The sequence below is a fragment of the Zootoca vivipara genome, chromosome 5 (genome assembly GCF_965207765.1).
Source record: "Zootoca vivipara chromosome 5, rZooViv2.hap1.1, whole genome shotgun sequence".
NCBI lineage: Eukaryota > Metazoa > Chordata > Lepidosauria > Squamata > Lacertidae > Zootoca > Zootoca vivipara.
The window spans coordinates 65,137,758-65,152,811 of NC_142588.1; the positions used below are offsets into that span (position 1 = coordinate 65,137,758).

Here is a 15,054-nt window from a genome sequence, read left to right on the forward strand (position 1 = left end):
GCATTGAGATATATAAGTAATAATAAGCCATTCATCCCCACAAAACAATTCCCCATGCCATGGTGATTCATAAATGATTTAATTAGGAGTGAGCAACGAGGTAGCCCAGTTTGTTGATGATACCAAAGGGACTGTGAACAACTCCAAAAGGAACTACCTAGAATGAGTGAATTTGTCCCATGGAAATACATTGTCAGGGCTTCACAATGCTCTGTGTTGCATTGCAGATTTTCCTGTATGAAGAAGAGTTTGAAGAAGAAGAGTTTGAATTTGATATCCCGCTTTATCACTACCCAAAGGAGTCTCAAAGCGGCTAACAATCTCCTTTCCCCTCCTCCCCCACAACAAACACTCTGTGAGGTGAGTGGGGCTGAGAGACTTCAGAGAAGTGTAACTAGCCCAAGGTCACCCAGCAGCTGCATGTGGAGGAGCGGAGACGCGAACTCGGTTCCCCAGATTACGAGTGTACCACTCTTAACCACTACACCACACTGGCTCCACAGTATGGTAACTGTTGATATCCAGAGGGCATCACATGGCCTGCTGGCTTGCTTCCAGCTGGCCCGGGCCCTCCAGCTGACACGCTGGCTGGTCCTCCGAAGCAACGCTGATATTGCCTCTGCTTCTCTGAAGCTGGAACACATTTAGCAGAGTGTTCGACACAACGAAAGAGGCACTGAGATTGCGTGTGCAAGCATATTTACAGCAGTTTATTCAGACAAAGGAAAAACATGTCTTCTCTCGGAGAGAGAGAACAGCAGAAGCAAAAGCAAAAGCTATACAGCAGTTTCCCAGCAATCTGTGCTGGCGCGTAGTAGACATGTGACATGCAACAGTAACATGACTGCAAACCCTTAAGGTGGAATGGAAATCACAACATATGCTTCATATGAGTGCAGGAATTTGAAGCATTAGTTGTCCTAGCCATTGTGACATATTTTATGATGCAACTGACAAGCCACTTTCATATGTAAATAAACACCCATCCTCATTGGTAGAAGCCATTGTGATGTCATCATTAAGCAAGCACAGCTTTCTAGTACCAAAAGGGCCAGGGGAAACCAGTATAACTTCCTGAAAAGCCATGCCTCGCGCAACATGTCACTGTTGCTTGACATGCCCATGTTGCCCAGGTTGTCCGTGCTGCTATGAATGCATTAGGTTCCGGCGTTTCTTGTTCAGCAGATCCCTATTCGCATGCTGCTTGTGTTGGCGTTTTCTATTCAGCGATGAACGGAACTGTGACTGCTTCTACTGTCCACACAGTGATGATGAAACCTGCCAGTGCTTCCACTGCACATGCTCACAGAACCCAAATTGCCGCTGGTGCTGCTGCTCCTGTGCTAATAATCCACACTGCAAGTACTTGTGCTGCACAGATGAGAATGATGACTGCCAGTGCTACGAAAGCACGTGCTGCAACTACCTCAACTATATGCCTTACAAGCATCGGTACAGGCTTAGAAGGTAAGAGTTTGACAGAACTATGGTTTGTTTTAGAAGCCAGTAAGCATTGACCCATTTAGGAGCTTAGAGTCCTTCGAAAAACTACTGTGGAAAAACCCCCAATGTTAGCAATACACATTTAGCCACTTTCCATTTTAAACCTTCGTTAATACACATACATTTTCAATTTATGTGTCAATTAAATCAATTATACTTAACACTGGGGACTGACCAAGGAACTTTCTACATGCCCTTAATCAATGGGGTTTTACGCAACACAGATATGGCATCCTATCCTGTGGTTAGTTGGGTGCTGTCAGTGGCAAGAGTGTCAGAAGGCAGAGGGCCTTCTCAGTAGTGACACCAGCCCTGTGGAACTCCCACCAGATGTCAATGAAATAAACAACTATCTGACTTTTAGAAGACATCTGAAGGCAGCCCTGTTTAGGAATTTTTTTTTAATGTTTGAAGTTTTATTCTGTTTTTAATGTTCTGTTGGGAGCTGCCCAGAGTGGCTGGGGAAACCCAGCCACATGGGTGTGGTATAAATAATAATAAAGCTGCCATTTCATACTATAAGTACCAACTGATGACAAATACTACCCATATAGAATGAGATAGGGTCCTTGAATGTTATCTAGTGCAATCTTCTGTTCAGTGCAGGATAGTCACAGGTGAAGCATTCCTTACTTCTCCTGTACATCTCTCAAGCAAGGTTTTGATTAGTTTTGTTACCTGAAGCAAAAATATTGTGCAGCGGGTTAATATTTCCTCATAGTACAGAATGAGCAAAAGAGCTGAGAAAGAGAAAGAGTGCCTTACTTTAAGGGTTTTGTGGCACAGGAAAGATTCAAGCCACATATCTCCAAACTTTCTTTGAGTCTCATCCTACGCAAGCCTTTTTGTCTTTTCACTTGCAAACCTAGTAGCATCAAGACCAGTGGGAAAACCTTACTGCAAGGCCTCCATGTAAGGCCTTCATCCCTACCAACTAGGACATTAAGCAACATCTCAGGAAATCCTAGCACCTCCATGATTCCCATTGCAGAATTTCTGGTGATACTGAGATTGCTAACAAGATCGCCTTTCTGCATCTGCCACCCCAAACCACAAAGTACCGGGAAAACATTTGACAGGAGACAGGGAGGAAAGAGGAACACAGGAATTCTGGAATGGATTAAATCTAAACCACAGAGGCATTTTAGGGATAGATGCCACTTAATCATGCAGCCAAGCATTACTCATAACATAAGGTCACATTATAAGTTGGGTAAATCGTGTCCTCCTCCCAGAGAGCATGCGTTGCGGTGAGATAATCAAGACTGACCTCACTGCTGTTGTGGGTGGGAGTGATTGGATAGTCACAACAACCCGATTGGTGGTCCCTCGGTTGCTGGGGTAAATCTGGCCAATAGGATCATTTAATGCATGAACCGAGGGACCCATATATATACCGCTGCACATTGCGTTGAGCTTTCTCTTCTTCGCCTCGTGCACTGGATCACCTGCCCACCCTCTCTATATTTAGGGTCCATTATGACCTTGCTATGCCATCATGGGTCGTCTGTTCTTTCCCATTTGGCTGATTGGCTGGTGCCACTTGGGTTTCGACTGCCGCGTAGCAAATCGTCACAACTTTGTAAGGCATTGGTTCAAGGTGGGGGGGAAGGGAGGTTGTCACACCTGCCCGTCCCACGTGCAAAGGGCATTCCGTTAAAGGAATCCGGGGGCTCGCCTTGCTTTTGTCCGATCCCCTTCCAGGGGTTAGGGCCACACCAGACCCCCTGGGAGCATTTGGAGTGAGCTTAAGTCTGATCCCGGTCCAATGCTCCCCCAGGAAGTTTTCCCTGACTGACGTCTGCCAGAGTCCAGGTGTCAGGGCTGCCCTGCTGAGGTCAGGTGCAGCTAGTCGGGAACCAATGCCTAAGCAAACCACTCATGATCTGTAATCAATAAAGTTGTGGCCAAAATTATGCCAATAACCTTAAACTAAATTCCATGTCAATTGTGTCTTTATTTTCTTGGGATCTTAACATGCAATTATTAATGTTGGTGGCTTCACTCTCTACAACTGAAAGTTTTCTTCTTTGTTTGCTTGTTTTTATGCTCAGACGCAAGTTGATAAGCAACTCATCTGTCATTTCGCTGGATAAGGACTCATCGGGACATGCTTTCCTTGACCAGCTTATTTGCCCTTTGTGCCAAGAGCTGTTTCTCCGACCTTTTATGCTGCCATGTAATCACTGCATTTGCGATAAGTGCATAATGAAGAGCCAACTTCAGGCTGAGATCACAGAGAATTTCTTCATCATCACATGCCCCATTTGCAACAAAGCCCACTGCCTTCCATTTGCTAAGAAAATCCAGCTGAGGATGAATTACCTAAGAGCCAGATTGGCCAGGAAATATATGCGTCGATACGGTTTCCTGCGGTGGAGGTTTGACAGAAGCCGGCTACCAATTTATTGCCAACTTTGTGATGAGCGCCGGAAGGCCACCAAGAGATGTGTGACATGTCAATTGAATTACTGTAATCTTTGCTTGAGGAACTTTCACCAGGATATCTCGTACCAAAATCATGTCTATGCCAAAATCAGTGACGAAGTTTGGGAAGAAAGAAACTGTTTGATCCATGGTGATTCAATGATCTCAAAATACTGTCTTGATGACAATGAACTGCTTTGTGAATACTGTGCTGATGCCCACCACACGGATCATGACACAGTTGCTTTGCCAATAGCATGTTCAAAACTGTCTGCTGCATTATTCGGTTCTATTGCAAAGTTTAAAAAAGGTTCCTGTTTGTATTTAACTACTTTCCTTCTGCTTGATTTGTTATTGTAATATAGGCTTTGATGAGTCTCAAAGTGCAATTATAAACACACCGGTGCAATGGCACCCACAATGTGTAAATCTTAGGTTTGTATGTACATTTTATCTGAAAACCACTGAGAGAGAAATGAAATAGACATAATGTATGGCTGCATGCACACTATACCTTTAAAAGACATATGCCTCCTTCAAAGGTTTCTGGGTACTGTAGGTTACCTCACACTGATTTACATGCCCCAGCAACACCTTAGCAAACCACAGTGACCATAATTCTTTGAGGGGAGGGGAATGCACTTTGAATGTACTTTAATGGTATCGCATGTAGACGGGTCATCAAGGCCTTTCTGAAATTGTCAATGTAGCTGCAGGGGTCAGATTGGGGCAATGCTGCAAGTGTGTTAGCCCTCCCCGTGATTTCTGCATTATGTAATCGCTCCTGAGCTGCTATTTATTCTTTGAGGGTAAGCACACAAGCATGGTCACATCCACCCCGTGCATTTACAGCACATTTATGCCAATTTAACAGTCATCATTTAACTTTCCCACAAAGGATCCTGGGGACTGTAATTCACTCCTCACAGAGCTACAATTCCCAGCACCCTTAACAAACTACAGTTTACAGGATTCTTTAAATATATGATGTGAATATGACCAATGTATGTGTTGACTCACAGGACTAATGCTGTTTCAGTGGAGTTTATATATGGGGGAAACTGAAAAGGAGAGCATTAACAGCACCCACAGCTCTGCTCCACCCCCACCCCCACCTCCTGGTGGCTCTCTTCAGATTTAAAAACACTGTGGGAAACCTGATCATTGTTTTCCAATTTTTTTATTTACTTTGAGGAATTGTTCCCACAATGCTGTACATTCAAATCCAGTTTACATTGGGTTAATGTGACTCCAACTTATCGTCTCGAACTGAACCATAGTGAAGCTGCTGTTTCCAATACAGATCGTGCCAAATGTAGTCAACCTACGGTATATTAAACCCCATCTCACTTTTAACCTTTGCTATATTTTGTGCATGAGTAGATGGACAGTGATATAATGATTGTTTTTTGTGATATAATGATTGTTTTTGTGTGTTTCAGTACGATTTATAATTGATAATGATCTAATGGAAGTCCTTGTATTAAAAAACAATTTTAAGTCCTATAAAGAAACCAAAAGGAGGGAGATCAGGAACGGTTTCATGAGGTTACAGAGCATCCTTCAACAACGGGAGAAAGAGCTGATGGAGGCAGTAGAAAACCTTGAGATTCAAAAACAGAAGGCACTTCACGAGTTTGCCGAATACACAAGCAAGAGAATTGATCAGATGGACAGCCTTATGCAGTATTCTAAGGAAGCTTTAAAGGAACAAAGCCAGCTTGCATTCCTGCAGTCTGCATATGGGCTAGTAGTTGAAATAGAAGATGCAATTGCTAATATTTATCAACCTAGCCCGCTTCTCAGGGAAGACCCTATTAAGCACCTTAAAGTCAACTTTGAGGAACTTGCACAAAAGTTACAAGCCATTTTCCCAGCAATTTCAAAGAAAGTGTATGATAAAACAATCAAAAGTCCTTATCCTTGCAGTTCTGACATAATGATTCCAAGGGATGTCTCCAGTGCACACGTCCCAAATCCATTAGGAATGGATCGTAGTCAGTCTTTAGCTTCATTTGCTTCATTAGATCAAGACATGATGAACGACATGTATCTAAGACCCAAATCCTTACCTCCTAACTTGAGAGATAATGGGATGTATGCAGTTTGGGATGCCGCATCAGATACTTCAAGAGGCGACAGAAGATTTCAAAACCAAGGTATCTACTACAATCCAGAATTACACGGAGAAGCCCAAACTACCACTGTTCCTGGCATTGTTATTGTCTACCAAACACTTGTATTTCCAACTCTTGCTAAGGTAAGGTGTTTGTTTGTTTTTACATAATGTTTCTTACACATTGTACATGCACTGAGAGCATTTGTAGGCCGAGGGCTCATCCCCACTTCCATTTGTGCCATGATTTTTAGGCACGGGCCTAAAACACGAGTGGTTTGTTGCTGCCATCCTACCAATTTCCCTGGGGAAACCTGCTGATTACTGCTGAATCAGAACAAACATCACTGAGGACTGACATTTGTTCTGGAAAACAGTGGGTTTTTCAGGCAAAATGGCAGGAAGGGTGGAGGGGAACCCAAAATACCTGTTCCTACAAATCACCTGTGCCCTGACACCCCTTGCTGAGGACACTGGGAAGTCCTCGGCATGGAAAAGATGTACAGATGTTTTGTTCAGGTATTTGCCTGAAAACGTTATTGCTGCATCTAAGAACAGGAGGCAGGGGCATGTTTACAAGCCAGTGCATGTTGCCCAATTCACTTGGTCCCCAACTTTTCCTGTGTTGAGAAAGTACTTGTTTAATTGGGGGGTTTGCTTTGTCAGGCCTGCTTTCCTCTCCCTGTGATTTCCTCCCTTGTGCTTCTCAGCTGAACGGGGAACAGCAGAGGGTGGTGAAAAGGAAGCCCCCCCCCCTGGAGCTCCATCTGTTCATCCTGTTGCTCTGCTGGGAGGGTATGTTGTGAGCCCCGTAAGATTAGGTTGGGGACCAGAAGCAGCCTGGTGGCTGCAGATTACAGACTTCTGAACTAGAGGTAGAGGGATCATGTTTCTTGGACACCTGAAGGCAACCCTGTTTAGGGAAGTTTTTAATGTTTAATGCTGTATTGTGTTTTTAATATTCGGTTGGGAGCTGCCCAGAGTGGCTGGGGAAACACAGTCAGATGGGCAGGGTATAGATAATAAATTTATTTATTTATTTATTTATTTATTTATTTATTTATTTATTTGGAGACTATGCATGCTAACCAGAGAATGTGCTTATTTGCCTGGAGAATGTACAAAATGCAGTTCAGATATGCACATTCCCCAAGGTCCATTGGAGATTATGCATAATAATAAAAGCAATAATCAGACACATTAATTAACAAATAAACAAAAATAAACAAAACCCCAACCTCCACCTAGTCAAAAAAAATCATTCACATCAAACCAACAATTTCTCTCTCTTTAACCTCTCCACCCTGCTCATCAACTGGACAATGTACAAAGTTCTGTCAAGACAGGCACATCCCCCAAAGCCTGTTAGGAATTGTGCATAATAGCCAGAGAAATACAAAAAATCCAGTCAATATAAAGACTGGCCTATTGGGGATTATGCATATTGACTGGAAAATGTGCACATTGCCCTCTTCATTGATGAATTATGTGCACATTTTACAGGCAGAGAAGGAGGCAAAAGCTATTTTTGGAAATCTCATGAGAGAAACATATGTACTTGATGGTGGTGAGCCGATGAGTGTATTCGTGGAGTCCACCTTCCATTTTGCCACCCCATCTGAAGGTGGCAAAATTGGAATGTTGGAAATGGGGGGCGGATTTGAAAGGCCATAGGTAATGTGGAGTGTCCCTGTGCCCTCCTTGTAAGGTTATTAGATTTAAAGGATTACAAATAGCAAGCATTGAGATGTTGCTACATGATCCAAAATACTGGTACCGGTATGGTAGGAGAAGTTCACTACATAAATCACTGACATATTTTAATGGAAAATCTATTTTATTTTATTTTGCTAAAAAATGTAAACTCTGTGAAACGAATGGTATTAGCTCATTAAATGCAACATGAAAATACATTCAGTGTTATCTTTTTGTGTGTAGATTTACTGGACATGTCCTACAGAAGAAGTAGATAGCTTTGAGGTTGCTTATTATGAAGTAGTTGATGAAGAGGCAGCTGAGAATTTAATTCAGCCCCAACTTGTAGGAGTGCTAACTGGGATTGCCCAACAGAATCTGGAAATACATAATCTGACACCTAATACAGAATATCTCTTCAAAGTCCGGGCTGTCAACGAGTATGGTCCAGGCCCATGGAGCGAAATTTGTAAGGTACAATCTATCTACTCCTTCTTGCTTGTACTTTTCCACTGATGTCATACCATGCAAAGGCAATAATAAAATATTAGATAGGATATGTTTCTCAGTGGGTTATTTTGCTGGTTGAATTAACCAGTGCTAGATAACCAATCAGTCTCAAACCATGCTTTGTCAGCCGTTATTAGTGAATTGTTTGTAACAATCAGAGCCTGTGCTTTAATGCAGATAATGGTAGCTAGCTGACTCTTGTGTGATGACCATGTAGGAGAAAAGGAAAATAAATGGTTGATTGTGGTCCAAGAAAAATCAGCCACTAAACACTTTTGATACCCATTTTTGTGCTCCTATCTAGGTCACATCTAAGACAATCCTATTGCTCCCCCTATGACAAGAGAGGCATAGATGAGGTTGCAGCCACCCCCCCACACACTTGCAGTTCCTACGCACCATACCCCACAACTGCCCCTGATTAAATTGGGACATCCTGGTTTTGCATGCCATGCTCTGAAAAACAGACCCCCAAAATGCACGTTTGGGGGCTCCGTGATCTCGCACGAGTCACATGACTCACACAGCAGCAGGGTCGGGAAGACAAGCATCCCAGTTTCTTGGGTCAATATGTTGAAGGGTTTGACTGACACGCACCTATCATGGTGTCTTCTGGCAACACCATAAATACTACCATATTATTGTAGCATAGATTTTCATGGAACAGAGTGCCCTCCCTTTTATTGGTCTAGGAAATCTCAAGCCACACACAAAGTTAACTCTTTAGGGTGCAGCAAGACTGTCAGCACACCTGCTTAGTCAAAAGTTGATTCCTCCAAGTTCAACAGGGATTCAGTATGCATGAATAGGATTGTAGCTTTCAGCACAATGAATCCACTGTGTGTGGTTTCAGAACTGTCATCTCAAATCAATCTGAATGTATGTGCTGTTTTTTGTTTGTTTGTTTATGGTAGAAATTGCTTGTGTATAGCAGGGATGAGCAAACTTTTCCATGAGGGAGCCGGTCCACTGTCCCTCAGACCTTGTGGGGGACCGGACTGCGTTTTTCTTTCTGGGGGGGGGAGGGGAGAGAACAAATTCCTATGCCCCCCAAAATAACCCAGAGATGCATTTTAAATAAAAGCACACATTCTACTCATGTAAAAACATGCTGATTCCCAGACCGTCCACGGGCCAGATTTAGAAGGCGATTGGGCCGGATCTGGCCCCTGGGCCTTAGTTTGCCTACCCATGGTGTATAGAATAGGGGCCCTGAGAGATGATTCAATGTGTCTCTTAACATGAGAGTTTCCCGAATGGACACATTTTGTGCAGTATGTCCCTCGCTCTTAACAATTTGAGATGCTCTGTGGTCGCAGTAAGCAGGGGTGCATGTGGAAGACTTGTGTTCCACTCCATGACTTACGGGCAGTTGACCACAGAGCGTTATCTAAAGTGTAATACAAGCAAAACTGGAGGTAGTCTTCAGGCTTAATATCTAAGAAAAGTTAAAATATTTGTAAACAAAAATTACTCAGGGAAGTGGTGCATATCTTTGTCAGTCACTAACTGGAATATGTTCATCTTCAGTGGGGACAGAGTGAGGGGAGAAGCACTGTCCATTTCTATAGCAAAGTTTACCATAGGGCAAGAAAACAAAAAGCTCCAAGCTCCTGCTGAATTCCTGTCTAGTACTGCACAGCTTGCAGGCAAAGGAGACTGTCTAGAAGACAGCATTCTAACTCGAAACAAAATAAAAAAAATCCTTCCAGTAGCACCTTAGAGACCAACTAAGGTGCTCTCTAAGGTGCTACTGAAAGGAATTCTTTTGTTTGTTTGTTTCGACTACGTCCCCACCCACCCTCATTCCAACAGTAGGGTAGGCTTAGGGATGGAGATTTGAAGGAGGCTGCAAAGTAAAAGGAAATATTATCTGCTACGTCTTAGCAAGTACAGGATGAATTTATTTCAGGGAATAACAGCTAAAGTAGCACCTGTAAATGCAGAATTAGGGATAAAGACTAGTCCTCCCTGCATCTGTGGAGCAAACATACATGTCCAGTAATGTGTGGCTTAAAAAAGAAAAAGAAAAATAGCCCAGTCAATTATATCCTGATGGATGTTAGTAGGAAGGCATAGTCTACATAATTTCTCAGCTGCAGACAAGGGAAGAGGAACTTGAAATGCCATTCCTCAAATGAACAATGTTGCATCAAAACAGAAGCTATTTCATTTGGAATAAATTGAAGTATACTGTTTTGTTTTGTTTTTTACAAAGCAGATTGTGAAGAGGGAGTTATTTAAGCCATTTTGTAAATTCCTAGATTTGAAAACAGAAGTCTGAAATAAAGTGTGCGTTTTGTTTAGCACAAACAATATTTTTCTGGTTCTTATTCATCCTTTTTCAAACGTCAAAACATATTGAATAGATTCCTTATTTTTATTGCCCAGCTGTTATTGCAGCTACAACATTCACCACATTACTTGATTTAAAAACCCTGAAGCTGCAATCTTACGTCCCCCCCCCCCAAGGTAAAGTATGATGTCAGTTTCCTACTCTTCTTTGTTGCTCGTTTTTTTTTTAAAGCATTCTGTACAGAGTAACTTATTGTTTTTATATACCGGTATCTCTATGGTTCACCAGTGGACCTAGATTCTGAGCTTTCACTTTTAAAAAAAGAACCGTTCCTAGACCTCTTTAGAAAGAACATGGTTGAGCAAAACATGCAAGCAAAATTCAAAGCAAGTATTTTGTGAGGTATGAGCCTACTTCCACCTTTCAGTGCTCTGCACAACTGAATGAAGTCACAACTGTGATTGATAAGTCCTTCAGATAAGTTTAGAGTTGCACATCCCCCCCCCCCCCGGCTTCCAAATTACTCAGGAAATCCCTTGTCCTGCCTGGTTCATCTTCAAGATAGATAGATATCGAGTCATTTTGAAGTTCCCTCCCCTTCTTCACCTTCCCTAATATGTAGAGGGGTGACTGTTACCTAGAGAAAATAATTGAGAAATTCAGCATGTTAGTATCTCTGTGACTGGATAGTATGGAAAATATTAAAATTGTGAAGCGCATTCCAGCATTGTTATCCACTCCTCTTGCTTTGTTAAGTTCATCTTTCCTTTCCTTTCCATTTTTTGGAAAATGCAGTTTGGGCAGGGCAGGCTAAGTTGACTACATTGGTAGATGGTGCAGTTGGGCTGCACTGCTTGCTTGACCCACCTCTGGCTGGGTTGCTGCTGCAGACTGGGAGGCGCAAGGTCAGCATGATGTAAAAGCACTGGTGGAGGCAATCTAGCACTCCTGCCAGTGTTTTTGTACCCCACTGACCATGCTACTATCTCACTCATTACCTTCTTGATCCTGGTATACAGCAGCAACTCAATTGGATGGATGTTAAGTGAGCACTGAAGCCTCACCATGCCCTCTGTGACTGGTTGAAATCCGTTACTTTCCCAGCTTCAGAGGAAAACAGAAGACTTTGATGTGGTGCAAATCCTTCTTGCTTGGCCTGTCCTGATAAAGGTTGCTGCAGTTATTATGAAGTGTAAATAATAAATAACCACAACGAATGCTCTTAGAATATTCTGCTTGCTTTTTAACAATTTAATCCTGACTTTATCAAAGCAGGGGTACCTGAACTTTGGTTGCTACAAATCTTCAAACTCTTTTGACTGTTCCAGCCATATGAAACAAAAATGTCTGGTCTTGCTCTGAATATAGATACGTCAGCCTAAGGTCAACTGATGAAGTACCTACCATCACATAAGTGGTTTACAACTCAAGAAACACGATTTCTTTGCATGGGTTAGGGTTAACATATGTTGCTATTCGAGCAATTGTGTCTTTTAATAGCTGTGTGTGGCAGGCAGAGATTCTGCACATTAAGCATCTTCAAGCCTTTTCAAACATGAATACATTTATGGGGAAGAGCTTCATCTATTGACATTCTGGCCTTGCCCACATTTCAGCATTAGTTCTGCACACATTGGAATTTGTATGTGAGGAGCAACATTTGTCTTCCCTAGTCATATCTGTAGCCATTTCCTTTTGCATTTGTCCCCGCCTTCTGATTTGTCAATTCTGTAATACCGATTAACAGTTGCAGGAATGAAGGATACAATACCATATATGGACGGGAAAATATCATGGAAAAAACTAATACCGATTAAATACTGATAGGGCAGGTACACAGATAGCTGTTCACAAAAGGTGGCAAATGTAAATTCTCGGCACACCATTTTTATTGTGCTTTCCTTCTGCAGTTCTTTTTTTGGTTTTGTGGTAATATGAGGGGTCAAAAGATAAATCTATATATCTATAGGGCAGTGATGGCAAACCTATGACACACGTGTCAGGCATGACACGCAGAGCCCTCACTGCTGGCACGCACCCCATCGGCCCATTTGCGCTGTTGTTGTTGTTGTTGTCGTCCCCCCATTTGTTCTCCCGCTCCTCCTACAGCTTGTCTCCGCTACAGCTTGTCTCCGCTGTTGCTGGTAGCCAGAGATTGGTTTTTAAAACCCTTTCTGTGCTGTTTTTCTGGCGCTTTGGCAGACTATTATTGGGTGTAAACAGAGTTCATTTTTTAACCCTTTCTGTGCTGGGTGTTTTTTTTGGCGCTTTGGCAGACTGTGTCGGTGCTGTGTGTTAGTTCCAGCGAAGGTATTATTCGTCATTTATTTTTGTTCTCTCCCCCCCCCAAAAGTGCAGCAGCTTTGGGGCACCCCCCCAAAAAGCAAAGCAACTTTTGCACCCCCCAAAAAACCTCCAAAGGTTAGCAGTTCCCCCTCCCAAGCTCAACAATTCTGGGCACTTTATGATAAATAAGGGTTTTTTGGTTTGGTTTGGTTAAATAATTAGTTTTTGGTTTATTAAATAGTTATATATTACAATTATACATTTTTGTTATTTAAACTATAAATATCGCGAAATTACGGTTTTTTTCTCGAAGTGACACACCACCCGAGTTATGCTCGGTTTTTTGGCGAATTGCGACACACCAAGCTCAAAAGGTTGCCCACCACTGCTATAGGGCTATGCTCCATTCAAAAGTGTGCCAAAAATAGTTACGAGAATCAAGGAGGAAATGAATTCAATGGGCTGTTGAATTGTCTGAAGGCATTCCTGGTTGAGAGAAAGGACTACCAGGGAGGATGTGTGTATGTGCAGTTCTACCTGTCCTTGGAGAGGAAACAGCAACCTAGGCAGGAGCCAGATTGCTGTCAGGAAGAATGCATCTATGTGACTTGGTGGATGACAACTGGTATTGTTATTAACACAGTTCCGACAGTAAACGGTCTCATTGTCTCCTTGGTTTTTGTAGGACATTTTTGTTGCCTGGAATGTGTGATTGGTGGTAGTGGTCAATGATGGACTGAGATATTGGAAAGATTGGGCTGGTGGTGCATTTGTGTATATTGGTGGACATGTGTGGGATGCATCTCTGAATGGGGTGGGTGATATTGAATGGGTAATAAATATGTTATGCTTAGTAAGGCATATATTGAGTGTGAGGTGTAATATTTTGTGAGTCAGAATGCTTTTGACAAGAGGGAGGCTGGAGAGGGAAAGAATTCCTGACTCTAAAGATGTTTCAAAATGTGCTGCTGCTATGTTTTTGTTTCTTGAGATATTTTATTGAATTGCGTTGTAATGCATTGCATTACTGTATATTGTAGTTCCCCAGTTTCATTGTTTGATATATAATATCATCATCCCTGACCACTGGTCCTGTTAGCTAGGGATCATGGGAGTTGTAGGCCAAAACGTCTGGAGGGCTGCAGTTTGGGGATGCCTGATATAATGTATCTTCTAAATGGCTTAGAGATCATTTTGAGTATTAAGTGATATATAAATACATAAAATAAATATTTAAACATGCCAATATATGATTTCCTACTGTGTCTAAGACATTTATCATATGCAGTTACTATTTTTATTACCAAAACTCAGCATGGATTGCATATTGTGTGTTCCACTAGGTAGTGACTCCAGAAATTCGTGCAAGAGTCAAAGGCAAATGGGGATTGCTACGAAATGTTCAATCTGCTTTCCATAAACAGTCCTGACCTGCAAGCCAACCAACCAAAATTTTAAAGAGATGACTCAGAAGTAAGCCACTGGATAGAAAGCAATTATATTTTCTCAAATGCCTTTCCTTTCCTTCTAAAGTGAAGCTAACTTCCAAGCTGAAATCTGAGAGTAAACCCTTCAGAATAAAGATCTCCTAGCAAATTAAAGTCTCAGCCCTTTGTTTTATTTTTTTTCTACATTCCACTGAAACTGGAGGAAAACATTGCTCTGTAAATGAAATATATAATGAAAAATCCCTGAAGCAAACTCTGTGGTGTAGCAACCCTTCAATGCAATGTAGCAAACATTTTCATTGTTGAGAAAATACTTTCTCAAGGGCCACTCCTCTTCTATATAAAGCTGGGCATGTGGCTTGCAATATGTGTCATTTGGAAATGGATATAAAGCATAAAAATCACCTTTCAGATAGACATCTGAATGATGCTTGTTATGCCTTTAGCCCTGGAGTCTACAAGAAACTCATTTACTACTCTGGCTTTAGTCTCATACTTTGGCTATTAGTAGAGTCCAGTTCCAGTGTCCATTGCCACCAACACTAAGTTTTGTCCCAACTTCTTTATTTTTTGTCACCTAGAGCAATGCAGACTAAGAGCTTTGTGGCTAGAAGCAGAACAAGGCAATCTGATCCCACACAAAATAGTTCAGTCTCGGAAAGCTTTTAACAATCACTCTAATAGTGAGCTTGGGTGGTGAGTTCTGACTGAGATGGAGCCATGATGGGGTCACTGAGAAACAAGAGAGGCATTGGCAACGGACAGGGAAACCA

General features: G+C 42.1%; 1 protein-coding gene across 1 annotated transcript; it reads left to right on the plus strand.

The window, feature by feature from the left end:
- Positions 1-1,084: 1,084 nt before the first annotated feature.
- Positions 1,085-14,263, plus strand: TRIM42 (tripartite motif containing 42). Its single transcript, XM_035133771.2, has 5 exons — positions 1,085-1,467; positions 3,558-4,240; positions 5,373-6,190; positions 7,985-8,215; positions 14,177-14,263. The coding sequence occupies exons 1-5, from the start codon at positions 1,085-1,087 to the stop codon at positions 14,261-14,263; spliced, it is 2,202 nt and encodes a 733-aa protein (XP_034989662.1).
- Positions 14,264-15,054: the final 791 nt, after the last annotated feature.

Coding starts and splice junctions, on each gene's coding strand:
- TRIM42 (XM_035133771.2), top strand. CDS start 1,085: ATGCCTCGCGCAACATGTCACTGTTGCTTGACATGCCCATGTTGCCCA. Junction 1,468..3,557: donor CATCGGTACAGGCTTAGAAG/GTAAGAGTTTGA, acceptor TTTTATGCTCAG/ACGCAAGTTGATAAGCAACT. Junction 8,216..14,176: donor CATGGAGCGAAATTTGTAAG/GTACAATCTATC, acceptor GTGTTCCACTAG/GTAGTGACTCCAGAAATTCG.